The 26,043-nt window shown below is 43.2% G+C and overlaps 1 protein-coding gene across 2 annotated transcripts in view; it reads right to left on the reverse strand.

The window, feature by feature from the left end:
• The window catches only part of DPYSL3 (dihydropyrimidinase like 3), a 98,929-nt gene that overhangs the window by 46,239 nt on the left and 26,647 nt on the right, over positions 1–26,043 (reverse strand). Inside the window, exon 1 of one of the 2 annotated variants that reach the window (XM_069484171.1) lies at positions 10,824–10,864. The exons of the other annotated variant lie outside the window; for it this stretch is intronic. Within the exon in view, the coding sequence (XP_069340272.1) occupies positions 10,824–10,862 (39 nt within the window). The 5' untranslated portion in view covers positions 10,863–10,864. Of the gene's footprint in view, positions 1–10,823; positions 10,865–26,043 lie in introns of those variants that run through there. 2 annotated transcript variants of the gene reach the window in all.

Consider the following 26,043-nt stretch of genomic DNA (forward strand, 5'->3'; position numbering starts at 1 on the left):
TTTAAAAACAAACACGCATACACACAGAAAATGTAAAATTAAAACCAGCTTCCAAGCTTATAGGTTAAGCCATTAAGGAGCCGGGGAACAAAGAACTGGCCATGTTTCCTCTCCAGCTGTGCAGCTTCAGGTCCCAAGACACTGTGTACCTCCACAAATGTCAACAGCTTCAACAAGACAGGGAGGTAAGCAAGGTGGTGGGAAGAAAACAAATGTGCTCATTTGAGAGCTGAAGAAAAAGAGAGAAAGCAGTTTCCCATGGAAAATCGCATAACTGATGAAGTAACTGGAGTGGGGACAAGAACATCAGGCTAACAGTAAAGACACTGAGATTTAAATCTATAGTCTGATATTTGTGAGCTGAGTGACGTCATGCAAGTTACTCAACCTCTCATCCTGGGATAGCATTTAATTTGACTTCAACTTAAAAATTGCAACTGCAAACAAATCTGTCATTTCGTTTTTGTTGTTAATACAACGATCTTGGAAACAACCAAAAAATTCAAACAAAATGGAATTAATTTAGCTAGATTCTCCAAGCAATGAAATAATATATAGCTGTTTAAAATTAAGTCATGGAAGGATATTTAAAACATGGGAAGATGTCATAATATATTGTGGAATGAAAAGCAGGACATAAAACAGCATAAACAATATGTGGTACCATTTTAATAAATGGCACAGATAGTCACAAGAAAAAATTCTAGATGGGTATACTCCTAAAGTTTACAATGGCTATTTTTGAGTAATTTCATGGTAGCTTATTTTCGTTGTCCTTATTGTTTGTGTTTTGGTAAATTTTTCTACAACCATCATACTTTTTTTGGTAATTTTAAAATCTCAGTCCCCGGGCTAGGTTCAGTGACTCACGCTTGTAATCCTAGCACTCAGGAGGCTGAGGTGGGAGGATTCCTTGAGCTCAGGAGTTCGAGACCAGCCTGAGCAAGAATGAGACCCCATCTATACTAAAAATAGAAAAAAAAAATTAGCTGGGCAACAAAAAATAGAAAAAATTAGCCGGGTGTGGTGGTGTGCACCTGTAGTCCCAGTTATTCAGGAGGCTGAGGCAGGAGGATGGCTTGAGCCCAGGAGTGTGAGGTTGCTGTGAGCTAGGCTGATGCCACGGCACTCTAGCCCAAGCAACAGAGTGAGACTCTATCTCAAAAACAAAACAAAACAAAACAAAACAAAAAAGCCCTATTTCATTTCATACCGCGTGGGTCTCAGTTTTCTCATCTGTAAGGGGAGGCTAGATTTAAAAAAAAAATCTGTAAGAATACTCTGACTGAATTTCAGAGAGTCACACTGAGTCAAACCTCAAAAGAATCTTGCTCAGGATTTATGTAAAAGGATGGAGTATGAAATGAGAAGGTGGCATTAACATTCACAGTAAGAAGAATCCCTAATTGGTATTTTTGCTAATTTAATGCAAAGGTGCTGAGGGTGAGGGCACCTCCCTGGCAAGTTGGTTGAGTACAGCAGTGGGGAGCTGCTCAGGACGTGCCAGGAAACAAGTCTGCCCGCTCCTACTGGGAAGGCTGAAGAGCTTCCTGATGCCAAGCAGTGCCTATGAGCCAACCCCATGCAGAGGAGGGCACCCTCACGTCTCCCACAACCTGAACCACTCATGCCTCGTGGGAAACAGACACAGAGAAGGACCTGTTGAAGTGAACTCCAACTGCAACCAACATTTGTGACTCCAGAGGTGGGAAAAGATAACAGAAGGCAGAATTTAAGGTAGCCCTATATGGGGGGTTAAGAATGTGTTTGTACCTCCATAATATTCTGAAATTTAAAAAAAAAAAAGTAAACAAATTAAAAAAAAAAAGAATGTTGGCTCTGAGTCAGATAAACTTAAGTTTGAATTTTGGTTCCATCACTTAAGGTTTATATGATCTTAGGCAAATGACTTAATCTCTCTAAATTTCCTCATCAATAAAATGGGAAGACCAAGTTGGAAATGCAACTATCTAATTAAGTTGTTTGAATTCTTATTATTAAACTGGTTTTTCCAGAGCTGGTGGTCAATGAATATCTTTTATTCAATAAAAAAATAGCAAAATGCTTTTACTGTACCTGATTATATTATACATGATATCCTTACAATGCATATAGTACTTTAAATGCTTTCTAACCAAAGGTTTTAGGTTCTGTGAATGTACTCTAATTCTCCTATTTTCCCTTCCCTTATAGATGTTCCCTTTAAAACGATTTAGTGATTATTATTACACACAGACCCACTGGGACCATAAACTATTTAATATATACACCCAGAGATAAGCTTCATAAAATCTGCTTTAACTGGCCCGACTTTTCAAACCAAAGAATGAATGTTAGAATAAAAGCTGGTGGCAAGAATAGTTCCCAGTAAAGCTCAGAGAAAGTTGGCAGGTGCAGCAGGGTAAGAAACTGAAAATCTTTGAGAGAACACACACACACAAACATGAAAACATTCCACTTAAAAGGCCAACCCGAATAGGGAAACAAAAAGAACTATGAGCTGCTCCTTAACTAATATTTCTAACAGAAAGAGTTTGCTGTACAAATGCAGGCTGGCCTATCTAACTGCTGCTAACAACGCTGATGACTCGGTAGTATGTGTGCAAAGGCAAAAAGAGGCCTCAGTTAGGATCTATGCTATATCCTGGTTCAAAAAGTCAAGGTGACAACTTCCTCTATTTGAAAGAAGACATAAAGGTCTGTATTAATTCTTTTAAATCATTTGCAGGATGAGAAATGATGTGTCTGTTTGCAAGCAAGAAGCACCCAGGTAGGCTTCTGAAACAAGCTCAGAATGGGCTCAGATGCAGAATTTGGAAGAAGGAGAGGCACGGAGGTGAGAGAAGAAAGAAGTACAGTGACGGATGGACTCGCTGGTGCACGTGTCCAGGTCAGGCCCTGGGTTACAATGACTTGCTTGTTCTGCTAAAGTGCTGTCATGTTTCTCTTGGCCCAGTGACTCCATGCCAGTTCCTTAGAGCCTGGCCTCATCTTAAGTCTTAAAAGTTAGTATTCTAGAAAGCTGCCGACAAAAGGGAGGATGATATACAAGAACAAATTTGTGCACTTTCAGGTCATCTTCTCTCCTGAAGTCATTCCTGCAAGTAAGTGCTAAATACATCTATTTGTTCAACAAATATTTATAGGGGGTCTTATTTAATATGTACCAGCCAAAGACCAAGTGCTAGAGATTCAGTGGTAACAAAACAAAAACCATCTCTATCCTCATGGAATATCCATGACATGACTGGGCCTTTGGGGGTAGATTATTTCCATTGGATGGCAGCCATCATATTTAAAATATTAAAAAGAGCAGCTGAAAAAAGCTTGGTGAATACAGACAGACTCACAGTTGTTTCCTGTTTGTTTGCTTGTCTAGATTTTGGGCAATTGTCGCCTTTATGCCCTTATCAATGGTGGCCTTATCCAAAAGAGAGACTGTATGTGACAGCAAATGAATCACGGTATAGCTTTAATAACACTCATTTGAATTAATACTAAAGCTCTGCTAAGGAAAAGACCTGTCAATCATCATTATTCCATTTCTCTTCTGCACAAGGTCTATTAACTAAGTCTACTTGCTGAATGAGAAAGAGGCTGGGTTTTTAAGGGTAAAAAGCAACCAAAGCCCCTTATATCCAACACAGATGTTGGCTGGTCCCTCTGAGTTTCAGCCAACAACTGCCGCTCTCATCTGTTTTCTCCCTGCTCTCTCTTTCCTTACAGGAAGGGCTTCTAGCTCCTCTCTGTGAGTTTGGAACAAAGTGAGGAGGGGCTGGCTCACAGGGTCATTTGCACTGGCAGGGACCTCAGGGATCATCTAGTGCAATGCCCTCATTTTACCAACGCAGAATCTGAGAGGCATAATAAGGGTTTGCCCAAAGTCACAAGTAAATTAGAGGCAAGGGCAGGCCTGAACCACAATGTACTGATACGCCCTCCAGGGTTCTCTTCCTTACATTGCGTCATAAAACAAGAGGGCTCCTTTGCTCAACTAGTCCGAGCAACCCCTCTCTTAAAAAAATAAAATCTCATTTTATCTCTCACATCTCATTTCCCAGTGCTTCCACACACACACAAAAAAGGAGACTAATTAAGCCATGAGAAATGTGTCCTTGAATTCCAGATGTCCCAAATAGGTTCCTGGACCATTCTATTGTGGAGCTCCCCCATCTGGCTTAGAGTACTGGGTATGTCTTGTCGCTGTTTCTCTGCTTGGCTGAAGGCGAGTAGGAAGCCTGGCTCCTTCTATGTCTGGGAGGAGGACAGGGACAGAGTGAGAAGGGGCCTTGGACTTAGATCTGCACTTAAGCAAGGCAGAAAAATGGCATCTTCTTTTCCACCCTGCAGTCATACATGCTCCTGGGCAAAAGCCAGAAGCTAACACACACAGCTGGCAGAAGCAATGCATGAACCACTATTAGGAGGACATACACTCAGTTGTTGTTCCAATAGTGATGCGATAGGTTTGGCCAGACCGTCCTCACTCCTTCCACCCCGTGAACACTGAACCACATGTGTGAGCTAGCTGGTCTGGACACTGGAGGTGATGTAGGGAGAAGACAGTCTCCTGTGCATATGGAACTGCTGCCTTCCTACCTATGAAACTAACTCACCTCTCTAGGGATCAATCCCAGGCTCTTGCTTTTTCAGCTATGTGCCTTTAGTTAAGTTACTTAATTTCCCTGAGCCTCTCTCTAGAATGCAAAATGGTGGTTAATATTAAATTGGAGCTATAAGAGTTGTGAGTTAAACGAAATAATCTATGTAGTTTGTCGTGAGTTAAATGAGATAATCCATGTAGTTTGTGCTAAGATGCTCACTAAATGGTAGCTATTAATAATAGCTCCACTATGCTTAGTCCCATATTTCTAATCACTGAGTTCCCTACAACCTAATTAACAGAAGAAAGTTCCTCGAGAGAAATAGTTTTTATATGAAACTCCACATAGGGACTGGGAACAAAAGAAGGGCCAAGTTGAAGGACTCATCCCATTCCACCAACTAGTTTTGGAGTTTTTTTTTTGGGGGGGGGTAGTATATTTCATATATTGAAATAGACATTTATTGAGTTTGATGAAGGAAGGCCCTCAGAAGAGTCTCAAAACATAGGATCCTATCTCTCCGGGTTTTCCAAGGTCTTTCTCATCTGTTTCCCACTGGCCTAAAAAAAGTGGGAGAAAAGGTAAAGTTGAACATTGATTTGAGGAGGGGGTAATGAGGAAGCACTTCACTTCTCCTACTAACATCCATCCCAGGAGGTGATGACATATCCAAATTTCCAGTCCCTTTCTGATCAGAAGCACCGATTTAATCAAAGAGAGGCACATTTACATCCTAGGGGTACATTTCTACTGTTGTAAATATTTTTCAATTTTTTAAATGTAATAAGCAAACACAAATAGTTCTATAAAACATGACGATAGGTAAAGAACAGAGGGCCCTTTGGGATATAAGAGGTGTTTTTGTTCTTTTTCAAATTCAATTTTATTTTTTTCCAACTGAGGAAAAAGAGCAGAAAAGCCACTGAAAAGCAATTCACGAAGAAACTGCTAGAAAGAATATTCATAACCTATGTCACTCCAGGCTAGAAGCTGATTAGGACTGGAAAACAATATAGAGTTCAACTAAACTAGGAAAGTGTTCTGTATTTAAATTAAGGGAGAGTCTGTGTGTCAAAGTCCAAAGCCATCCAAATGGACTCTACCGGATTATCAGAAATGAATGACAAGCATAATTCTGAGGAATACTGTAACATAATCAAAGCAAGAAAAATAGCAAAGATTTTAGATAACATTTTGTGTTCATTTTTGTTTGCTTTTGAAAATTCATGTTTAAAAAAATCATTTCCTAAGTAGTCTCTTTCTAAACCAGACCCTTGTCATCCTCCTTGATTAATTTCCGTACTCCAAAGTAGCTGAGATTTTATAAATAAATGTGTTTACTATCTTGAATACATCCGGGATTCACAGACCACTTTCACAGTCACTACTTCATCTGAGCCTCTCGATAGGCCAGTAGGATAAGCAGGGAGGATTTTTACCCATAAACTGACGTTTCTGCCACATAGACTTGAATTCTCTCAGGAAATCAATTTCTTCAGCATTTCCCCCGGTGCCCAGCGGGCTCAGTCACAGCTATTGATACTCAGAGCTCTTTACAGACCTGAGGCATTTTGCTAGTATTTGGGAAAAAGGAATAACCTGGCTGGGAATCACCACATACCTGCTCAAAATATAAAGTAACAAATGAACACCCAAGGCAGGGCCTAGGATGAGATTTCCATCACCAGATATCTAAGATGCTTTCCATTCCTCAGTGTTTGATACTTTTCTTCCCTCTTTTACTCTGTAATTTCCCTTCCAAGATGCCTCACACAGATAGAGCTGGTTTGGGGTGACTCCTTTTCTTTTGGTCTCCTAAACTCTAGTCCTCCATCTCCTAATATTTTCCTCCCATTCTTACATGACACCTATTGAAGCAAGAGGAGGAATACACAGATCTAGGGTGGGGTTGCACTTGCCCCTCCCTTCCTCAGGTTCTAGTCTAGTTCTAGGCCCCAGCTCAACTGCTGCAGAGATCTGAGTGCTCCTCCAGTTCATAAGTCCCTTTCTTTAAAAAAAAAAAAAAAAAAATTCTCCTGGCACCCACAACACTCACAATCACACCCTTTCAGGTGAAATCACAGTGCTCTGACTACATGCCCTAGACAGAACTTTCCAGGTTGTATTCCTAACTGAGGATGTGTCTTCTGGCAATTCTCAAACATCACCCACACAACCCAACACAATTCCAACATAATGGAATTGCATTAGCTACAAGGTAGTAGTTACAGAGATCCAATTAGTACCGTAGTTACAAAAAGCCAGTTCTCTGTAATTTGTTTCCTAGAGGGGATTCTGGAGCTCTTTAGCCACACCTTTCAAAATCTCAGCTGCAGGTGCCTCTAAGAGGCAGCTGCTGCATCAGGGCAGCTTCGGCTTTAAAGCTGAGTAAGACCTGGGTTTGATTTCCAGATTTGCCCCGAAATTCTCTCTATGTTACTCTGGATAACTGACTTCACCTACCTTCACTTGCCTTAACTGGGAAATGGGTATTTGTGAAGATCCCAGTAAGAAAATACATAGAAAGTACTGGAGCCTAAGTGTTAGGGCACTGACTACTCCTGTGGTCAGCTTCAAGTTGTAGCTAATATCAGAGGAAAGCAATAACTGCAACTTGTCAAAATTTTCTACCTGTACAATTTATAAGGTGACTATTATTCCAAAGATTTTTCTTATATTTACTTACTTCGTAATAAGGTAAAAGAGACCACATTAATGGATTTGTTGATGGTGGCAGAAAAAATATCCTTCTCAAGTTCTTCCAGCAGTACTGATAGTCTGTAAATTATTTGCCATACTAATGCTAAGGAACAGTGAGGATAGAAGCAGAGACACCAAAAGGAGTGTGACGGTGATGTATCTGCATTTTGATTTCAGCTAGATGTGCAGGTTTGAGTCCTGCCTCTAACACTTATTTTATCTCTGACCCTAAGCAAATGACATTTGATTTTCTAAGGTGCTTTTTTTTCCTATAAAATAGGGATAGCTATAGCACCTCTCTGACAGTTTTGATTGAATCAAGAATTAAATGAGACAATGCATGTAAGGCACATAGCACAATACTTGATGCAAAATAAATACTTAGGCATGAGCTATTATTATTAGGAACAACTTTCAATTCATTCATTCACTTAACTGATAATCATTAGGTATCTATGTGCCAGGCACTGTGCTAGGCAGTGAAGATGCAAGGTCTCCTGCTCTGATCTGTCAAAGCTTCAAAACTGCCAGTTTCTGGCATTAAGAAGCAATGGTTAGTGTTACGATACAGCAGATGATCCACATAGGTGACCTGAGAAGACCTGAGAACTGAGCTACTCACAGGGAAAAGCCCAGCCAGTTCCCCCTAGGAAATCAATAAAAACAGGATAGTAAGAATGCTTTAATCTTAGGAGGGCAGCAAAAATAGGTGGAAGGGAAAAACAACAACAACAAAACCCAAACCCTACTCTGGCCCCAAAATGGTGGCAAGGGTAGTGCCTACGGAGGCAAAAGGTACAGAGCCAAGAAAGACTGCCCCCATCAGTCCTCGGATTGTAGTGACACCTCAGCTATTGGGTGGGGCAGCCTTCACAGAAAGGAATATAGAGGACATAAGAAATTTAATTCAAATTCCATAATATTACCATTTAAAAATGTACTAGAATTGACAGTAGGAGATATATTTTATATTTAGAACTTTAATAACATTTTCCATATCTGTATATATGTGTCCATATTTTTATGTTTTTAACTATATCTGGAAAGGGTATCTTAATACTTATATATATAACCACAATCTTCTATAGACATGCAGATATACAAACATATTTTATTCTAAAATATAATCCTAGTTCTTGAAAACACACACACAAAGCATGGAAAAAAAATGACAAATGGAGTCTTATCTGCAAAGACCAACACCCCTCTCCTGCCATGCTCCTTCTTTTATCCCCCTCATTTTAACAATGAATACAAGGCAGCCTAGCTTGAAGAAATTCACAGCCACTGTCCACTCCTGTTACTGGTACTGGAGACACAGCCCCAGCTTCCAGGCAGAGGCTGCTATGCAGCACCACGCCCCACACGCAGAGAGAAAGGATGCAAGCTGCACTGAAAATGAAGGATGTACCCCAGGGAAGATCATTCAAACAGAAACAAAAGGGAACCCGTTGCAAATCTGGCCCTGGGATTAGGGCACAACCACATTTACTGGAGCTTTGAAGGCAAGTTATCAAGGCTGAATTCCTTTATCTTTCATTAAATGTGGCTTAAATGATACCTAGAAGAATGGGCGGGGCCCTCAATGTCATGACACAGGCTGAGTCCATAAGAACAACCACTGCAGTCTAGGAGAAAAAAATATCAGTTCTTTTCCTATCCCAGACAGGAAAATTGGTACATGCATACTGTATGTAAAGCAAGTGGCATATACGTGCAGCATACCTCCAGCACATAATAGCACCAGAACTGTTTCTCAATCTCCTGAGTTAGGCAAATAAGTATAAAAATTGAGCTTTTGTCCCAATCAGCTTTTTCTTAAAATGACACCTTCCACAGCTCTTTGCAAAGACAAGACAATTGGCACTGAGAAAATGTGCGTAGTAAAAGGCCCATAGTGTTTCTTCAATAATGGAAAGTGAATGGTATCAGGTAGTGGTGAAGGAGGACTGGTTTAAACCCAAAGCCTCTACCAGGCAAAAGGATCCCGACCCATTTCAACTCTCCTCCCTGGGGAGTGTTTCTTCCTTAGGACCAGCTGGACAGCTGGAAGGGGTGGGGTGCATTTGTGCGGAGTGCAGCTCAGGTGCACGCAAAAGGTATGATGCTGCAATGGCAATAAACCACTTGGCAATAAAGTGCATTAGGGGCAAGAGAAGCTTCTACCTGCCCGTGGAGGGGAAGGTCCTGCATCTCAATCGCAAACGTGTTCCAAGCATAACGGAACAAGTGCAAACGGACTCATGCCCACAATAAAACCTGGCGGACCCCGCCAAATTAACTACTGTAGCAGGTAAAGCTCTGCCCTGGGGCGGCTGCAGAGTCTCCCAGGGGCCAGCTGATCACTTCCTTTGTTCGCCTTGCAAAGATGGAGTAACCACCCATTCCCCTACTGCACACACACACACTCACACCCCATCCAATTCAGTATAGACAAAGCACAACTGCACAGCTTCGTGCTAAGCTAACAAATGTCAGTGGGTTTGTGTGTGTGTGTGTGTGTGTGTGTGTGTGGTTTTCTTTAAATTCTCATCCCAGTCTGGCATATGTCCCTACTATTCGGGACTATCATTTCAGCGCAACACCGAGGAATCCCAGGCTGGGGCGCGGTATTTTGCCCAGGAGAGCGCCTTGCTTGGATGACAGTGAAGACCGGGTTTCAGTACCTGATAATGGCACGTCCCCTTTCCACCCCGCCCTAAGCGCACACCCAGCGCATCTGACACCCGCCGGCTGCTGTGGCTCGGTCTTGCACACAATGGGTTGGACACGGCATGCACACGGCATGCACCTTCGACAGCAAACTAAAATCCGCTTTAAAAACTGGGGCTTTTCCTGGGATGATGGGGAGAAATGAAATGAAAAATGTAAAATGCATCGAGGGCAAAAAGTTGATCATCCCCACTGTAGCCACGTTAGCTGTATAGTCCCAAATATGACATACCGAAACATGAATCGGGCTGAACGCAGGAAAGAAGGGGACATGGCGAGGACAGGTGGTCCAGACTCCCCACCACCCTCGCGGCACGGAGGGCAGAGCCCTGGGGCTGGAGCTGGGAGAGAGGGGCGCGGTCGGGCTGCCAAGTACCCCTGGGGAAAGGTGTCATTTCTCCATACCTCGCCAAAAAGACGCTTAAACAAAAAGCACCTCAACCTGGGGCGGCACACACCGACACCTAAGGCGGAGCGGGGGTCCAGGGGGAGTCGTGAGCCCTGCACTCTTGGAGAACTACTGGCGATGGGAAAGGAGGATAAATATCCAAAGTTCTCTACGCCACTGTTTGGGTTTTCTCTTTGTTTTGTTTTCCCCAAGCCCCACGGTCGCTCAGTCAGTGTGGCGCCCGCCGCGCCGGCTGGACTGACCGCCGCTCTCCACCACCGGGACCCCGGGTCCCCGTCCCTCCCCGGGGACCCGGCCAGGGAAGCCGGCGGGATCCAAGCTGCCCCCGCCCGCGGCGCAGCGGGTAGCGCACAAGCTAGGGAGGGACGCAGGCAGCGGCGCCCGGCGCGGGGACTCACCGTGATCCGCGGGATGTTCTTCTTGCCTTGGTAGGACATGGTGGCGGCGGTGGCTGCAGCAGCTGCCTCCCTCCCTCCTTCTGCTCCTGCTCGCCCGCGCCTTCCTTAGCGCGCAGCGCCCCGAGATCAGGTGGAGTGAATGGTGCGCTGGCCGCGGCCGCCGCCTCCTCTCGCCTCCGCCCCCTCCCTGGCTCCCGCGGCGGCTGCCAGAGACAATAGTAAATCTCCCCGGTCCCCCTTTCACCCCCGACCCCCCCGCCACACACACCCTCCTCCACTCGCGTTCACGCCCGGGTTTTGTTTTTTTTATTCTTTTGCGGTGCCAGCTGGGACCCCATAAGACAAGAATGGCTGATCTGCGACTCCTCCCTCTTCTCACTTATCCCTATTGATTTTCCTCTTTGCATCTGCCTCACCCACTTTTTCTTTTTCTTCCTTTTTTTTTTTTTTTTTTCCCCTGACTTTCGAGTGCGGCGAAGCCAGCCAGCTCCACAGCCACCAGGGGGCGCGAGGGACTTTTCGGGGCGGGCAGGCTGCAGCCCAGGGCGCAGAAATGCTAGCGACGCCCTCCCGGCCTCGAGGGCCAAGCCCCCGCCGGCGCCACCGCCTCGGGTCAGCCCCTCGTCCGATTTCCCACCGTCGCCACCCTCGGTTCAGAAAGGAGCCGGCCCCGGACGTCCCTCCCGGAACCCGCTCTGTTCCGCCATCGCCGAATGCGGCGGCCGCCGCCTTTGTTAAAACGGCGGGCCGGGCGCCGCCTCGCCGCGCGCCGGATGTGTAAACAGCGGCGCAGTCCCCGAGAAAGCCGAGCGGGGCTGACTGTGCAGCCTGGCCGGCCTGCGGGTATCCTGAGACCACGAAAATACATGTTGGAAAATGTAAAGCAATGATTCGCTCTCGGAGGGCTGCGAGGAGCACGGTACCCGTCATCAACCATTCTCTGTATTTTTCAAATAGTCTCAAAGTAATATAGGTATATATTTTAAAGACACTCCATTGCTTCACTGTCTGAATTGAAGAAAGCATTAATGCTGCTCTGTGAGTAAAAAGTAGAAAACACCTGTAGAGTGGGAAGGCGAAAACCCAGACACGTCCCTGGTATGTAGCCATGGATTTTGAATAGTACTACGATAGCTCCCTGTCGGTAAGGAACCCTGTGCACTGCTCGCAGTCCTGAGTTTACTGTAGGAAGAGCTGACCGACAAAGGTTAATATGTTACTAGAAGCAAAAACGTGGCCTTTCAGCGCTGGACTAGATTGTCCTTTAGTTACCGGCTACAATCAAACGCCCAGGGGAGACCTACTTGGAGAGGCCACTGTGGGTGGGGTCTGAGTGGTGGTTGGGGTAGGGGGAGCTTCCTCCACCCTCCTGAAAAATAATCCCAAACATACCATTTAAATGACAAAAAATGGCTTGCTATGAGAAAATTATAAAATCGTTTTAAGACAGGTCTCCTACCACCCCCACTCCCAAATCCTAATATCCTACTATATAGAAATTCTGTAGATGACACTAAGCATGACTCAGTCTGTGTTAGGGATCTTGAATTCACATTTCTATAAGGCAGGCCACTGATCACACTTCTGGACGTCTTGTCATTAAATTGAAGGCTTACTTGCAATCGAGAAGCTATATAAGGCACCCACAGAAAGGGAGTACACAATACTCCAGCTTGGGCTTTCCATAAACCTGAAATGAACCGGCCTGGTCACATAATCCAAGGACACACCCCGCCCCTCCCCCCTCCCCGCAACACTCCCTGTCAAGTGAGTTAATCCAGGCTTCTGGTTATTCATGGGTAACTGGACTGAATGCAGTCTTCACAGGAAAAGTCCAGAGCAGTCTCCACTTTATTTCTGTGATACCCTGGAAAGGAGGATGAATGCCAAGCAAAGGTCACCTCCCTATACTCTTGCAAAACACAGGGGGGGAAAAAAAAAAGACTGGGCCAAAGGCACGCCCTAAACATTTTGCTTTGTTCTTAAAGCATAAGTGCTGAGACCACTAGCCAAGAGTTGTGAAATTACAAAGCATTCTGGGGATTGGCATGCAAATGAGCAGGATTATATTTAGAACGGAGTAAAAAGAGAATTAACTACATACTGTGGAACCCTGCAGAGCTCTCTCTCTCTCTCTCTCAGTATCTTTCCCTTAGATTTTACTGCCCCAAACTTGCTGGAAGGGATTTTGCAAATTTTTCTCAAGAAAAACAAAAATACACAAGGGATATTTACAATCCTTTAAAAGAAAAATACTACTGCCTCTTTTTTTTTTTTTTTTAACTTCTTGGGTTTCTTTGCCTTTCTTGCATCAGAGTCATCTCCTCTGCTAATGTCATTATAATCCAGAATACTCTTTACTAAATAGATTTATACCATGTTTTTGATCACGTGATGATTTTTTGGGTGTGTGTATGTGTGTGGCTTCAAATTACAAGACTTGGTTAAACGTGTTGAGGTCAGGTTTGCATGCAAAAGGCCATGCTGAAGGAGAATTGGGAAGTGTTTCTCCGGATCAGACCGCTGTGACAAGCCATGCACAGGAACACATAATAACCAGCTAATTGGTTCATGCTGTTGCCATCATCAGAAATGTACAAAAAACACTATTTTTTCCGTTTTGTCCTCTTCAATCATCTTTCACTTTCTTAAATCAAAATAAAGCATCTAAGATGAATTTGAAGGAAAAAGCCTTCCTTGGTTATGCCTTTCTTATTCCAAGAATAAGAAAGACAGCCATCAACACAGGATGCCTCTGTGTCTGGCCAAGAGAGAGAGGAGTGGAACCAGTATGGCTGTTTTCCACAGTAAAATGGCTCTGAATGGTTTTCCTTGGATACACAGCAGTGCTTGGCTTTAGGTATCTCAGGAAACTATGAGAGAGAGAGAGAGAGAGAGAGAGAAGAAGACAGAGTCAGAGACTTGATTTACAGTCCCAAAGAAACTTAATTTTGGCCACCAAACTTGCCATTCTCCCAGACCTCAGTCAATGGCTACTCTATTCCAGTTGCTAGGGACAAAGGTTTGGCATGATTCTTGACTTCTCTCCTTCAATCACACTCACACACTCCAAATCCAATCTTTCAGCAAATGCCGTTGGTTTTTACCTTTTAAATATATTCAGACTATGGTCTCTCCTTGCTATTTGCACAGTTTCTCCCTGTGTCTAGCCATCAACGGCTATCACCTGGAGTATCGCAGTAACCTCCTAACTGGGCTCTCTTCTTCACCATCACTCATTCATTCATTCTCACAATATTCACACAGTATGTACCTTGTGCTTACTACATGCCATTGTTTTTCTAAGTGCTAGTATTACAGAAGTGAATAATAATAATGATAAAGTCCCAAATCTCATGAAGTTTGCTTTATATCTTTATTCAAGAGTACCACCCGTCACTTGCTAGCTCCCTTCCCTGCTTTATTTATCTTCATAATACTTTTTACTACATTACATATTAATTTATTATTGGATATTACCCTTCTTCCCCTCACTAGAACATAAGCTCCTTGAGGGCAGGTTACGTATCTGTTTTATTCATTGAGTGCCTAAAATAGAGTTTTGCCCAAATTGCTCAATAATTACCAGATGAGTGAAGGTAAGAATTTAAAAAATTGTATCTGAAGAAAGATTAATAGGTGGAATAAGAATTCTTCTGTAACTAAAGGGCATGTAGTAGAATTAAGATTTTAAAATATCTATTTTTGCTTCTCTATGGCTTCTTAGAGTGTCCTGATTCTAGATTTCAGAGCAGGTGAATTCAAGATGGTGAAGAATCACTTTGCTAATAAGATACAGTCCAAAAATGCCAAGGCAACATATGAGCCAAACAATGGCTCAGTAGAATAGATTTGGTACCTGAGTGCTGACTAGAGGGCTGTGGCTTCCAAAGGAGATGTCATCAAAGCTTATGGGGAAGATCAAAAGCTTTGTGTTAATTTAAAGAATTTTATTCAAAGTAATAATCAGAATTGATATTGAATTCCAAGGGAAAAGTATGGACTTGAGTCCAGAATGGTGTATTGTCTAAGGATCTGGATTTGGGAGTGAAAGGCACCTTGGTCCATACTCCAATTCACTCACTTCCTACTTCTATGACCTTCAGCAAATTACTGCAACTTTCTAAGCCTTGGTTTCCTCATCTCTAAAATGAGGGTCTTATCATCTACCTCACAGTGGTTTTATGATGATTTATTAATTCATTCGACTAATATTTATTGAGTACCTATCATGAATACCTAGGTACTAGGGATACAAATATTTGAACAAACAAAATAAAATCCCTGCCTTCATGAATCTTACATTTTAGGGAAAGAGATGAGTCAAAAATAAAAAATTAAAATACATAGTAATTAAAACAGTGGTAAATACACTGGGGATAAATAAAACAGGGAAGGGGAGGTAAAAGTCATTCAAATGTATTGAGGATGAAGTGGCATTTTACAGACAGGGGTCACTAAAGGACAAGTGAGATGATGGTAGCTTGGACCAAATGATAACAGAGGAAACAGTGAGAAATGGTCAGATATTGGATATATTTTAATGTAAAGCCAACAGTATTTGCTGATGGATTTGACCAGGGTGTGAGAAAAAGAGAAATCAAAAATCACACTAATTTTTTGTCATTTGAGCAACTCAGTGAAAGTGAGGGTACATCACTGAGATAGGGAAATTTGTGGAAGGAATGGGATTGGGAGGAATCCTCAGGAATGCTTGCGGACATTCCCATTAGACAGTCAAGTGAAATGTTCAGCAGGCAGGTGGATATTCCAGATTGGAAATCTAAGGGAAGGTCTTGACCAGAGATACAAATTTAGGAGTTGTCGGCCTATAAGTGTTATTTAAAGCAACAAGGCTGGATGAGATGACCAAGGAAGTGAGTGTAGAAAAGACATCTGGGGTAAGGAGGCCTCATGGGGACATGAGCAACGGGGAAAGCAGCAGAGACAGTGGTCAGGGAGATAAAGGAGCACCATAAGAGTGTGGCATTCTGAAGGTCAAGAAACAAAATGAGTTCAAGGAGGAGAACGTGTTCATTTTGTAAAGAAAGGTCAAGGGAACTGAGAACTGATAACTAACCAGTGGATGAAAAACACCATCATGGTCACAGAAGACCTTGACCAGAGCACCTATAAACTGAGTATCTTAATACCCACCTCCCAGTGGTTGTTTTTTTGTTTTGTTTTGTTTTTCGGGTTTTTTTTTTTTTTTATGAGGGTGTATTAAATTATTCAAGTAATATTTACTGAGTACCTACTATGTAAACTGCCAGAGAAGTTTTAATGAAATTGTGGGGGTGAAACCTCACTGTGGTGTTTTGAAGAGAAAATCCAAGTGGAAATTGGATTTTGGACATTTAATATAGACAACTCTTTCAAAGGATTTTATTGTAAACAGGGACAGATAAGTGGAGCAGTAGCTAGCAGAGAAAGTGGAATCTAATTTGAGAGCATGGTTGTGTTCAGTGGGGCTGATTCAGTAAGGAAAGGAAACTTTATGAGACAAGGCAGAAATGGGACAATTGCTCTACGGACGTTCTTGAACAGGTAACACAAGTGACATCTGGTATTCAAGTGGAGGGCTGCCCTCAGCTAGGAACAAGACCAGTTCAACCCCAGTAACTGAGGAGAGGAGTATACTGGCACAGAGGCAGGTAGCTGGGAATATTTCCTGGAGGGACTTTATGGAATTTGTCTTCTGATTGCATCTATTTTCTCTGCCATTAGCTAAGACGGTGTAGGAGAGAAAGTATTGGGAGAGGAGAGGAGGAATTGGTATGAAGTCATTTTCCAGTATTGTAAAGGGACTAGGGAAATATGGTATGATTATCTGGCAGCACTAAAAATTCTCTTCGGTTACTGGCCATACATTTAATGAGAGACCAGTAAGCACGGGTGTGGATGTTCCTCCAGCCGTGCACAGCTGCATATGCGCAGGCGTGGAGCAGGTAGGGTGCAGAATAGGGGTTTCTCTAGATGAATGCTAAGAATAGAAGGAGAAACTCAAGGGAACTGAGGATGAAGCTAGGGATCTAAGCTGATTAAGAGAGCAGGTAGGACACCGTATAGGGGAGTAAAGGACAGTGAACATATTGGAGATTAAATAAGATTATTCTTGTAAAGCTCTTAGCACAAAGTAAGTTAATTAGATGGCAGCGATTCCTACCATTATTTTTAATGTTTTTTTTTTTTTGTTAAACTCATGTGTCAGAGAGTATGTGTTATTTATCTTTGTAGCCCCCAGCTCTTTTATAGTGCTTGGAATAGAGTAGAATCAATGGGGGGGAAATTAATTGAATAGACAGAGGGGAAAGTCCAGAATATTCTCTGTCTTCCTTTTTAATCTCCAAAATATCTACAATAAATACTTAGCTATTAATACAGTTTTGACCATTAAAAATATTTTCTACTTTTTAAAAATGCATTTATATTTTGCTATATGAATATGAGGAAACATTTCCCCTTGGTTCTGATTTGAAAGATGGAGGAAAAAATACAGTTCTAATATAAATATAGAAGTGTTTTGAAGGGGAAAAATCTATAAACTAGGTCTTTGTTTTAGGCTATTCTACTATTAAATAAACATTTAATCTTAGAAGTGCCAATTAAGTAATATGGGTCTATTAATTTTACCTACAATTCAGACAAAGGAAATCTCAGTCATGTAATTCGAGTGTTACAGAATGAAAATCAAAGTGATGATTCACCTGCTATTATTAGGTGTTTACATATTAAATAAACTCAAAAGCTTATCTTTGATACACATAAGCCAAAAAAAATAACAGCCACAAAAAATATTTCCATTGAGTGATTGATTGTAAAATCAAATTTACACCAGCTTGAGCAAAGGTGTGCAAACCTTCTCCCTAGATGGAGAAGGCTTCTAGCCTGATCCTAAGCTTGGATAGCAGCTCATTTCAAAGCCACACGCTAGAGTTATAGGGTGAGGTTAGGAGGGAGGGATAAATTATTGTATGTTGATCTCCTTTTTTGGCCCAGCACATATTAGACACACAGGTGTGGTTACATTCATAGTAGTGGAAAAAATCTTGACAGCTTTGTCTTGGAGATCATGGGGAGAAATACTGATTAACTTTTTAAGTAACTTCAGAAATTTTGAAAAGACTTTTTTCCCCCAAAGTTGTTGCTGTGAGTCACCTTTCAGCAACGAATCCCAGGTTTCTCAGCTATGTATGTGCATGGGATTGGGAAAGACGGCGGTCCAGTGCATACCATTCTGATTTGCAGTATCTAGGGTGAGCTGTAGATACAGGATTATGGACATTCAATGCCCCATAGGAATAGTTTCCTTTCCTACTAAAACCATTTTTGTACCATGACATTCGGGTGAAATTCCCATATAAGAAAATAAAAGAAGTGGAACTGGATGTTTTTTGAGGAGTGGAGGGGCTTGAACTCGGGGACTCAGTATCAATTCACATTTTTATTTCATTCATTTATTCACTTACGTATGTAAAAATTTAGCAAATATTACTTAATCACAGGATTGAAGGTAGGAAATGATCCACAAAACTAGGCTCTGAAACAACAGAGGCAGGTGGCAGCACTTACCTGTCAGAAGCCAGGTGGTGGATACATTATGCTAATAAATGCCAAGGCCAGTGTGGTAGCCAGGAAGACCTGACCTGAAGAGTTACAAAGATGCTTAATAGATGATTAATGTCCCTAGGAGCAAGGCAGATGAAAGATGCCCCGAAGTGTAGTGTGGTAGGCAGAATAATATCCCCCTAAAATGCCCACATCCTGCCGGGCACAGTGGCTCATGCCTGTAATCCCAGCACTTTTGGAGGCTGAGGCAGGAGGATTGCTTGAGGTGAAAAGTTAAAGACCAGCAAGACCTAGCAAGACCCTGTCTCTACAAAAACTAAAATAATTAGCCAGATGCGGTGGTGCACACCTGTAGTCCCAGCTACTTGGGAGGCTGAGGCAGAAGGATCGAGTGAGGACAGTAGTTCAAGGCTGCTGTGAGCTATGATCACATCCAGCCTGGGCGACAGAGCAAGACCCTGTCTCTTAAAAACAACAACAACAAAAACCAGTCCATGTTTTAATCCCTGGAACTTGTGACTTGTGAAGACGTCACCTTACATGGCAAAAGGGACTTTGTTATTAAGTATCTTGACATGGGAAATTATCCTAGACGAATCCTAGATTATCCAGGTGGGCCCAGTGTAATCACAAGCATCCTCATAAAGAGAGGGGAGGGTAGGAGAGTCAGAGAGAGAGGGAGTTATGATGAAGGAAGCCAGGGTCAGAGCCAAGGATGTCAGATGTGCCCAGGAGACAAGGAATATAGGCAGCCTCTAGAAGCTGGAAAAGGCAAGGGACAGATACTCTGCTAGAGCTTCTGGAAGGACTGAAGGTCTGTTGACACCTTGATTTTAGCTCCATAGACTCATTTTAGCCTTCTGACCTCCAGGACTATAGGAGAATAACTGTATGGTTTTAAGCCTCTAAGTGCATGGTAATTTGTTATGGCAGCAATAGGAAACTAATATAGGTAGTAATCAAAATAAATCAAAGATTCATGATCAGGAGGCTAAGGAGAATCACTCCTCTAAAAAGTCATGATCCCTTGCCCAAATTCGGGATCTGAGCTAGTTTTCAGGCTTGCAATCTATTAACTGAAGGAGAAGCTGGTTTATTAGGAGGAAGGAGTCTGCAACACCATGCCTAGTATATACAGTAATGACTCCCTTAGTCCTTCCACAAGAGTTCCAATGGCCACATACTGATGCCACTACCAACTGGGAAAGGAGACCACATAAGAATCTTGAACCCTGACAGATACAGGTTCCCAGTTGACATTGATACCCAGAGCGTAGCTCCTCTATTAGAGTGCTCACATGAGCAGACCAGGTAATAAATGGACTCCTGGTCTAGATTTGGCTTACATTTGGCCCCTTGGGTTCACAGACCCACCTAGTGGTCATTTTCCCCAACCTGTATTGATTAATTGGATTAGACAAATATGGCAAGGAGCACAACTTTCATGCTGGTTTCTTAGCTTGCGGAATAAGAGCTATCAAGTAGAGAAAACCAAGCAGAAGGCTATAAACAGACCCCTACCCCCACCCACAATAATAAATAAATAAATAATTTTTATCCTAAGGGAATGGCAGAGGTTAGCTGCACCCTTAAAGGCATGAAGGATGCAGGTCTGGTAGTCCCCATCATATCACTACTTAATTCAACAGTCTGGACACCACAAAACCCACACAAATCCCAGAGCATGACTTAATCAAGTAAGAATCCAAACCTATGCAGCTGTGATATTTTTCTAGCACAGATTGTCATGGCCTCAAGTATATTGTACACAGCCATTGATCTAGTGAATGAGTATTTTTCCATCAGACAAGGGGATCAAAAGCAGTTTGCACACACTTGGAGTAGACAGTAGTGCACATGAGCAGTCTGGACCCAAGGCTATGTTAATTATCCTTCCCTCCATTATAATATAGCCTGAAAGATCTAGACTGTCTGGACATCTTGAAGAACATCTCAGTGGTACACTTTATTGATAACATCATGAAAATCTGACTAGATAAGCAAGAAATGACAAACACATGAATGCTAGAAAGTGAGAGATATAGTCTACAAAGATTTAGGGGCTTGATAGCTCAGTAAAATTTTAGGAATCCAGTGGATTAAGGCATGCCATGGCACTTCCTCCAGAGTAAAGGAGAAATGATTGCATTGGACAACTCCTCCTGCAAAGAAGGAAGCACAGTGCTTAGTAGGCCTCTTCAGATTTAGAGACAACATATTCCATACCTGAAATATGTTACAGCCCACATGCACAAAAGGCTGTCAGCTTTATGTGGTACCTGAAGCAGGAAAGGGCTCTGTAGCAGATCTGGCTGCAGTGCAAACAGCCCGGCCACTTGGCCCTATGACCCAGTAACTCCTATGGTATTGGCAGTATTTGTGGTGAGAAAAGATGCACATGGAGGTGATGCAAGTCCCAATAGAAGAATTATAATTTAGACTCCTAGGACTCTGAAACCAGACAATTATGCACTATTCAAAAAGTAGGTCCTTGAGTGCTACAGGACCCTGGTGGAGAAGGAAGGCCTGACCAGGGTCATCAAGTGACCGTGCAGCCAGAATGCCCGGCATGAGCTGGGTTCTATCAGGCCCGACATGTCATAAGATCAGGTAGACCTAGCAGCAATTCACTCTTGATGGAAGTGACACACCCAGGATTGGCCATGAGAAGGGCTGAAAGGCACATGTAGGCTACTTGAGCAGGCGGTCTAGTCTCCCATGTCACCCACTACTGATGCCCCAGTACCTTTCTGAGACCACACACCTGGGGCCCTTATGATCAGCTGATAGAGGAGGAAAAACCTGAGCCTCAGGTATTTGCATTGCATTGTTAACGCCCTCCAGAGAGCATCCATCACAGAAGAGGCACTAAACAATGAGGCAGACAAAGTGACCCTGTCAGTTGACATCAGCTAGGCTCTGTCATCAGCCTCCCCAATGTTGGCACAATGGGTGCATGAATAGAGTGGACACAGTGACAGGGCAAGTGGCAATCCAGGAAATCAACACCCACTCCCGGCCGGGCGCGGTGGCTCACGCCTGTAATCCTAGCACTCTGGGAGGCCGAGGTGGGCGGATCGTTTGAGCTCAGGAGTTCGAGACCAGCCTGAGCAAGAGCGAGACCCCACCTCTACTAAAAATAGAAAGAAATTATATGGACAGCTACAAATATATATAGAAAAAATTAGCCGGGCATGGTGGTGCATGCCTGTAGTCCCAGCTACTCGGGAGGCTGAGGCAGGAGGATTGCTTGAGCCCAGGAGTTTGAGGTTGCTGTGAGCTAGGCTGACGCCACGGCACTCACTCTAGCCTGGGCAACAGAGTGAGACTCTGTCTCAAAAAAAAAAAAAAAACACCCACTCCCAATGCTGACCCAGCTACTGGTGCTGTCAAATGTCCATCCTGCCAGCAATGTAGAGCAACCGTACCTCCCCAATATGGCACCAGCCTGCAAAGACACAAACAGCCACTTGGTGATAAGTTGAATGCACTAGACCCCTTTCATACCAGAAGGCACAGTGATTCATTTTTATAGAAATAAACACATCCTAGGTATGGATTTGCTTCTGCCTTTTCTGCTGCTAGGGTCTCAGTCAACACCACTATTTGAGGGCTTAAGGAAAGTCTGATGCATGGCCTGAGATCCCACCTAAAATCACATCAGACCAAGGGGCCGGTTTCATAGCAAATGAGATGCAAGAAAGCCCACATGATCATGGGATCCATGAGTTGTATCAAATACCACAACACCCAGAAGCTGCCATCCTGAGCATGGAGCAGCGGCCTATTGTAGGAACAATAGAAGCATAAATTCAGAACGATTCTATGTAAGGATAGGGCACCATCCTCCAGGATGTACTGTACGTTTTACATCAATGCCCTTTATACGGGACTGTGTCCCAAAAGGAAGAATATATGGATGCAAGCACCAAGGGGAAGAAACAGGAGTGATCCCTTTTACCTTCACTCCTAGGGACCCAGCTGGGAAATAGGTGCTTCCCACCCCTGCAATTCTGGGTTATTTAGTGCCTTTTCCCAGAAGGGGAAATGCTTCCATCAGGGGGCACAGCAAGAATCCTACTGAACTGTAAGTTGCTACTGCTACCTGGGTTGCAACCTTTGGGCTCTTTGTGGCCAGGAACTAAACAGGCAAGAAGGAGAGCCAGCATCCTTGTAGGACCCCAATTATCAGGAGGATGCAGGGCTGCTGTTCCACAATGGGGGTGGTGAGGAGTAGGTACAGCACCCTTGTGATCCACATGGGTTCTTCTAGGTACTACATTGCCCAACCTTGATGGTACAGACAAGCACAGAGGCTGAGAATGGCATGGTGACCCGAGGCTCTGACCCCTCAGAGATCCAGGTCCATGTCTCAACACCAGACAAATCACTGGGACCAGCAGAGGTGCTAGCTAAGAGTAAGGAGAATCTAGGATGGTCAGTAGAGGACAATATGGGTCTTGCTGTGGTCTTAAGACCAGCTATGAAAACAGAGGCCCTGAGACCCTCAAGAGAAGAGACCCTTCCCAACCAAATCCTGGACTTGTTGTTCACAGAGAAGTGAATCTGAGTAGTGTGAGGAGCGGTCTGTAGTAGACACCATGGTGCACCACCCAGTTCCCTCTTTAAAACTGAAAGACTTATCCACCTGGTGCTCTTAGCTCCCAGCTGTCAACCCTCTCTGCAAATCACCCTTGCCAAGATATCCCCGCCCAAGGGCAGCCTGATCCCATAATTGATTAATGTGAGCATATAGAGGCCTGGCCTTCTGGCCACAAAACTAGAGTAACCTCAGAATTATCCCAGTTTCAGGTCTGCCTGTAAGGTCAGCTGAGGCCTTTGTTAAGGCCGCATCGTAATTCAACTTGTCCATCTACCCAATTCTTCTTTCCCTTTGTTTCCCTTCCCTTCCACGGATGCTGATCCCAGGAGCACTCCCTAATAACCTTCGTACATCCTAGTCTCCATCTCAGAATCTGCTTTCCAGGAAACACAACCAGCAACAGTGAGACTGATATTAAATAAATATTTACATGCAGAGACATTTTTTATTTAGCCAGTATTTTAAAGCTTATAGGTTTCACACTAAAATTTAGATTTCTTTAAAAATTCAAAAACCTGGCAATTCTGGACTCATACACACACATTAGTATCCGTCAGCTAGAGTCGAATACTGGCTGCCTTTTGACCGAACATTTATTCTCCAATTAACCATAATGTCTGATGCTTCCTCTTCCTTTACATAGGGCTGGCTTCCATTTATTTATGCCACCTGCCTCGTTTATTATGGTCATTTAAATTTCTGACATCAGACCAGTTGGACACTCTGAGTTATTTAGGAATTAAACAATAGGGATTCTCTGTCTCAGAGGTGAGGGTTGTTCAATTCTGAAGCCGTCTTTGGTCCCTGTTCAGAATTGAGAAGGCAGTGAGTTATCTCCAGGGAACTACCTCCTCCCCAGCCCACCCCCACCCCACCCCTACTGAGCCCTAAACTACAAATTGAATCCAGGAACTCCCTGCCTCTGTTAAAAGCCTGTTTGAGAACATGCACTGGAGCTGCTGAATCTTCAGTTAAGTGCAATCAATTTCACCCTTGGGTGACTGGAAACACACGTGACCGGATTCAGATCTGTCCCTGGATAGCACAACAGCTCACTCCCAGATCAATGGTACGAGACGTACTCCTGGACGGACGCTCAGAATAGAAAGCCAACCCCCAAGTTGCAAGGCCACAATCCCAGTTTATATTTTCCAGGTTTCCCATCCGTCTCCAGGAAGGAACTTTGGCTGTGTGTTTTTTGTGGTTTTTTTCCCTCCTGTTTCCTGTACTCAGCTATAGCAAATGCTCCAGGGCCATAGGGCCTCATCTGCCTCTGGTTCCCTATCTTTTCAGAGACGTAGGAATGTCAGAGACATATGCCTAAGTGTCTAGTAACAGGTTGTGCTGAACCAATTCCCGAAGGAGCTGTGGAATGAGAAACAGGCGCCTCTTGCACGGAACTGCTCTGTCAACAAATGAGTACTTCTTTGCTGAACTGGTTTACCTCCATACACTGATCCCAGATGAGACCCTGGATTTCTGACCTCAGGAAGTCCAGTATCAAATGCTCACGTGGCAGAGTACCCGGACAGTTTTAAAGGTCCAAGCACTAATTTTTCACTGGAGACATGAGCATAAGAGGCAAAAAGCAGAGACTGAAATAGAGAAAAACAGATTTTCCAAATTCATTTCAAATTATTTGACTTTGGAATTAACAACCTGAAAAATCTTCTTAGCATCACTTGTTTCATCTATAAAATAAGTGGATATACTGACACAAACATGGTGAAACAGATGTTAGGAAATAGAAAGATGAGTTGATTCATTTAGGAGTTGCTGGTGTATATCATTATAGCACAAGGTGATTAAAAGAATAGATTTTGGAGTCCTTATAGCAATGAGTGGATGGAAAATGAAGGACCACTGCCCAGCCTAGTCCCTAGTCAAATCCTAATCTTGCTTTCCTGCTGTAATAATACACCAAATCAGATAAGGACTTTCTGGATTTAGAGTACAGTATACCAAGAATCTTCCAAAAAGGTATGCATAAATAATTAATGCGTATTTTAACAGTAACCAAGTCCTGTTTTTTTTTTTTTTTTTTTTCAAGACAGGGTCTCGCTCTGTTGCCTGAGCTAGAGTGCAGTGTTGACAACATAGCTCACTGCAACCTCAAAGTCCTGGGCTCAAGCCATCCTCTGGCCTTAGCCTCCTGTATAGCTGGGACAATAGGCCATATGTGCCACCCTGCCCAGCTAATTTTTCTGTTTTTTCTAGACTTGGGGTCTCACTCTTGCTCAGGCTGGTCTAAAATTCCTGACCTCAAGCAATCCTCCCACCTCAGCCTTCCAGAGTGCTAGGATTAGTGGCGTGAGCCACCACACCTGGCCTCCAAGTCCTGTTTTCATTACCATACAGCCACAAATAATTTACAATAATATCCAAAAATCCCAAAGGTATTCCTGACAATATAGATGAATCATTTTGTTTTACTGACACTTAACTAGTTTATACCTTTCATGGGGATTGTCTTAGTCCATCTGGGCTGCTAAAACAAAATACCTTAGACCAGGTAATTTATACACAACAGAAATTTATTTCTCACAGTTCTGGAGGCTGGAGGTCCAAGATCAAGGCACCAGCAGATTTGGTGTCTGGTGAAGACTGTTCCTCATAGACGGTGACTTCTGTGTCCTCATATGGCCAATGAGCAAGGCAGCCCCCTTCAATCTCTTTTATAAGGGCACTAATCCCATTTAGGAGGACATGGCTCTCATGACTGAATTACTTCCCCAAAGGCCCCACCTTTTAATGATTACATTGGATATTAGGTTCCAACATATAAATTAGGTTCCAACATATAAATTTCCAACACCAACATTCAGAGCATGGCAGAGATATTCCATAGCATAAAGGGAAATAATGTTTAAAAATATGCTAGTTAGTTGAATAATGGTTCTGTTGTAATGAGGGTTTTAAGCTAATACCACTGTGGAAAATAATTATTGTTAACACCCACATATCTTTGACTTCACCTTAACTAAAATTAAAGTTAAAATCAGGGGCCACTTTTTTTTCCAAGCAGAAGCCCTGGAAATCACTTGTAGG

Source organism: Eulemur rufifrons, chromosome 10, assembly GCF_041146395.1.
Source record: "Eulemur rufifrons isolate Redbay chromosome 10, OSU_ERuf_1, whole genome shotgun sequence".
NCBI classification, from domain to species: Eukaryota; Metazoa; Chordata; class Mammalia; order Primates; family Lemuridae; genus Eulemur; species Eulemur rufifrons.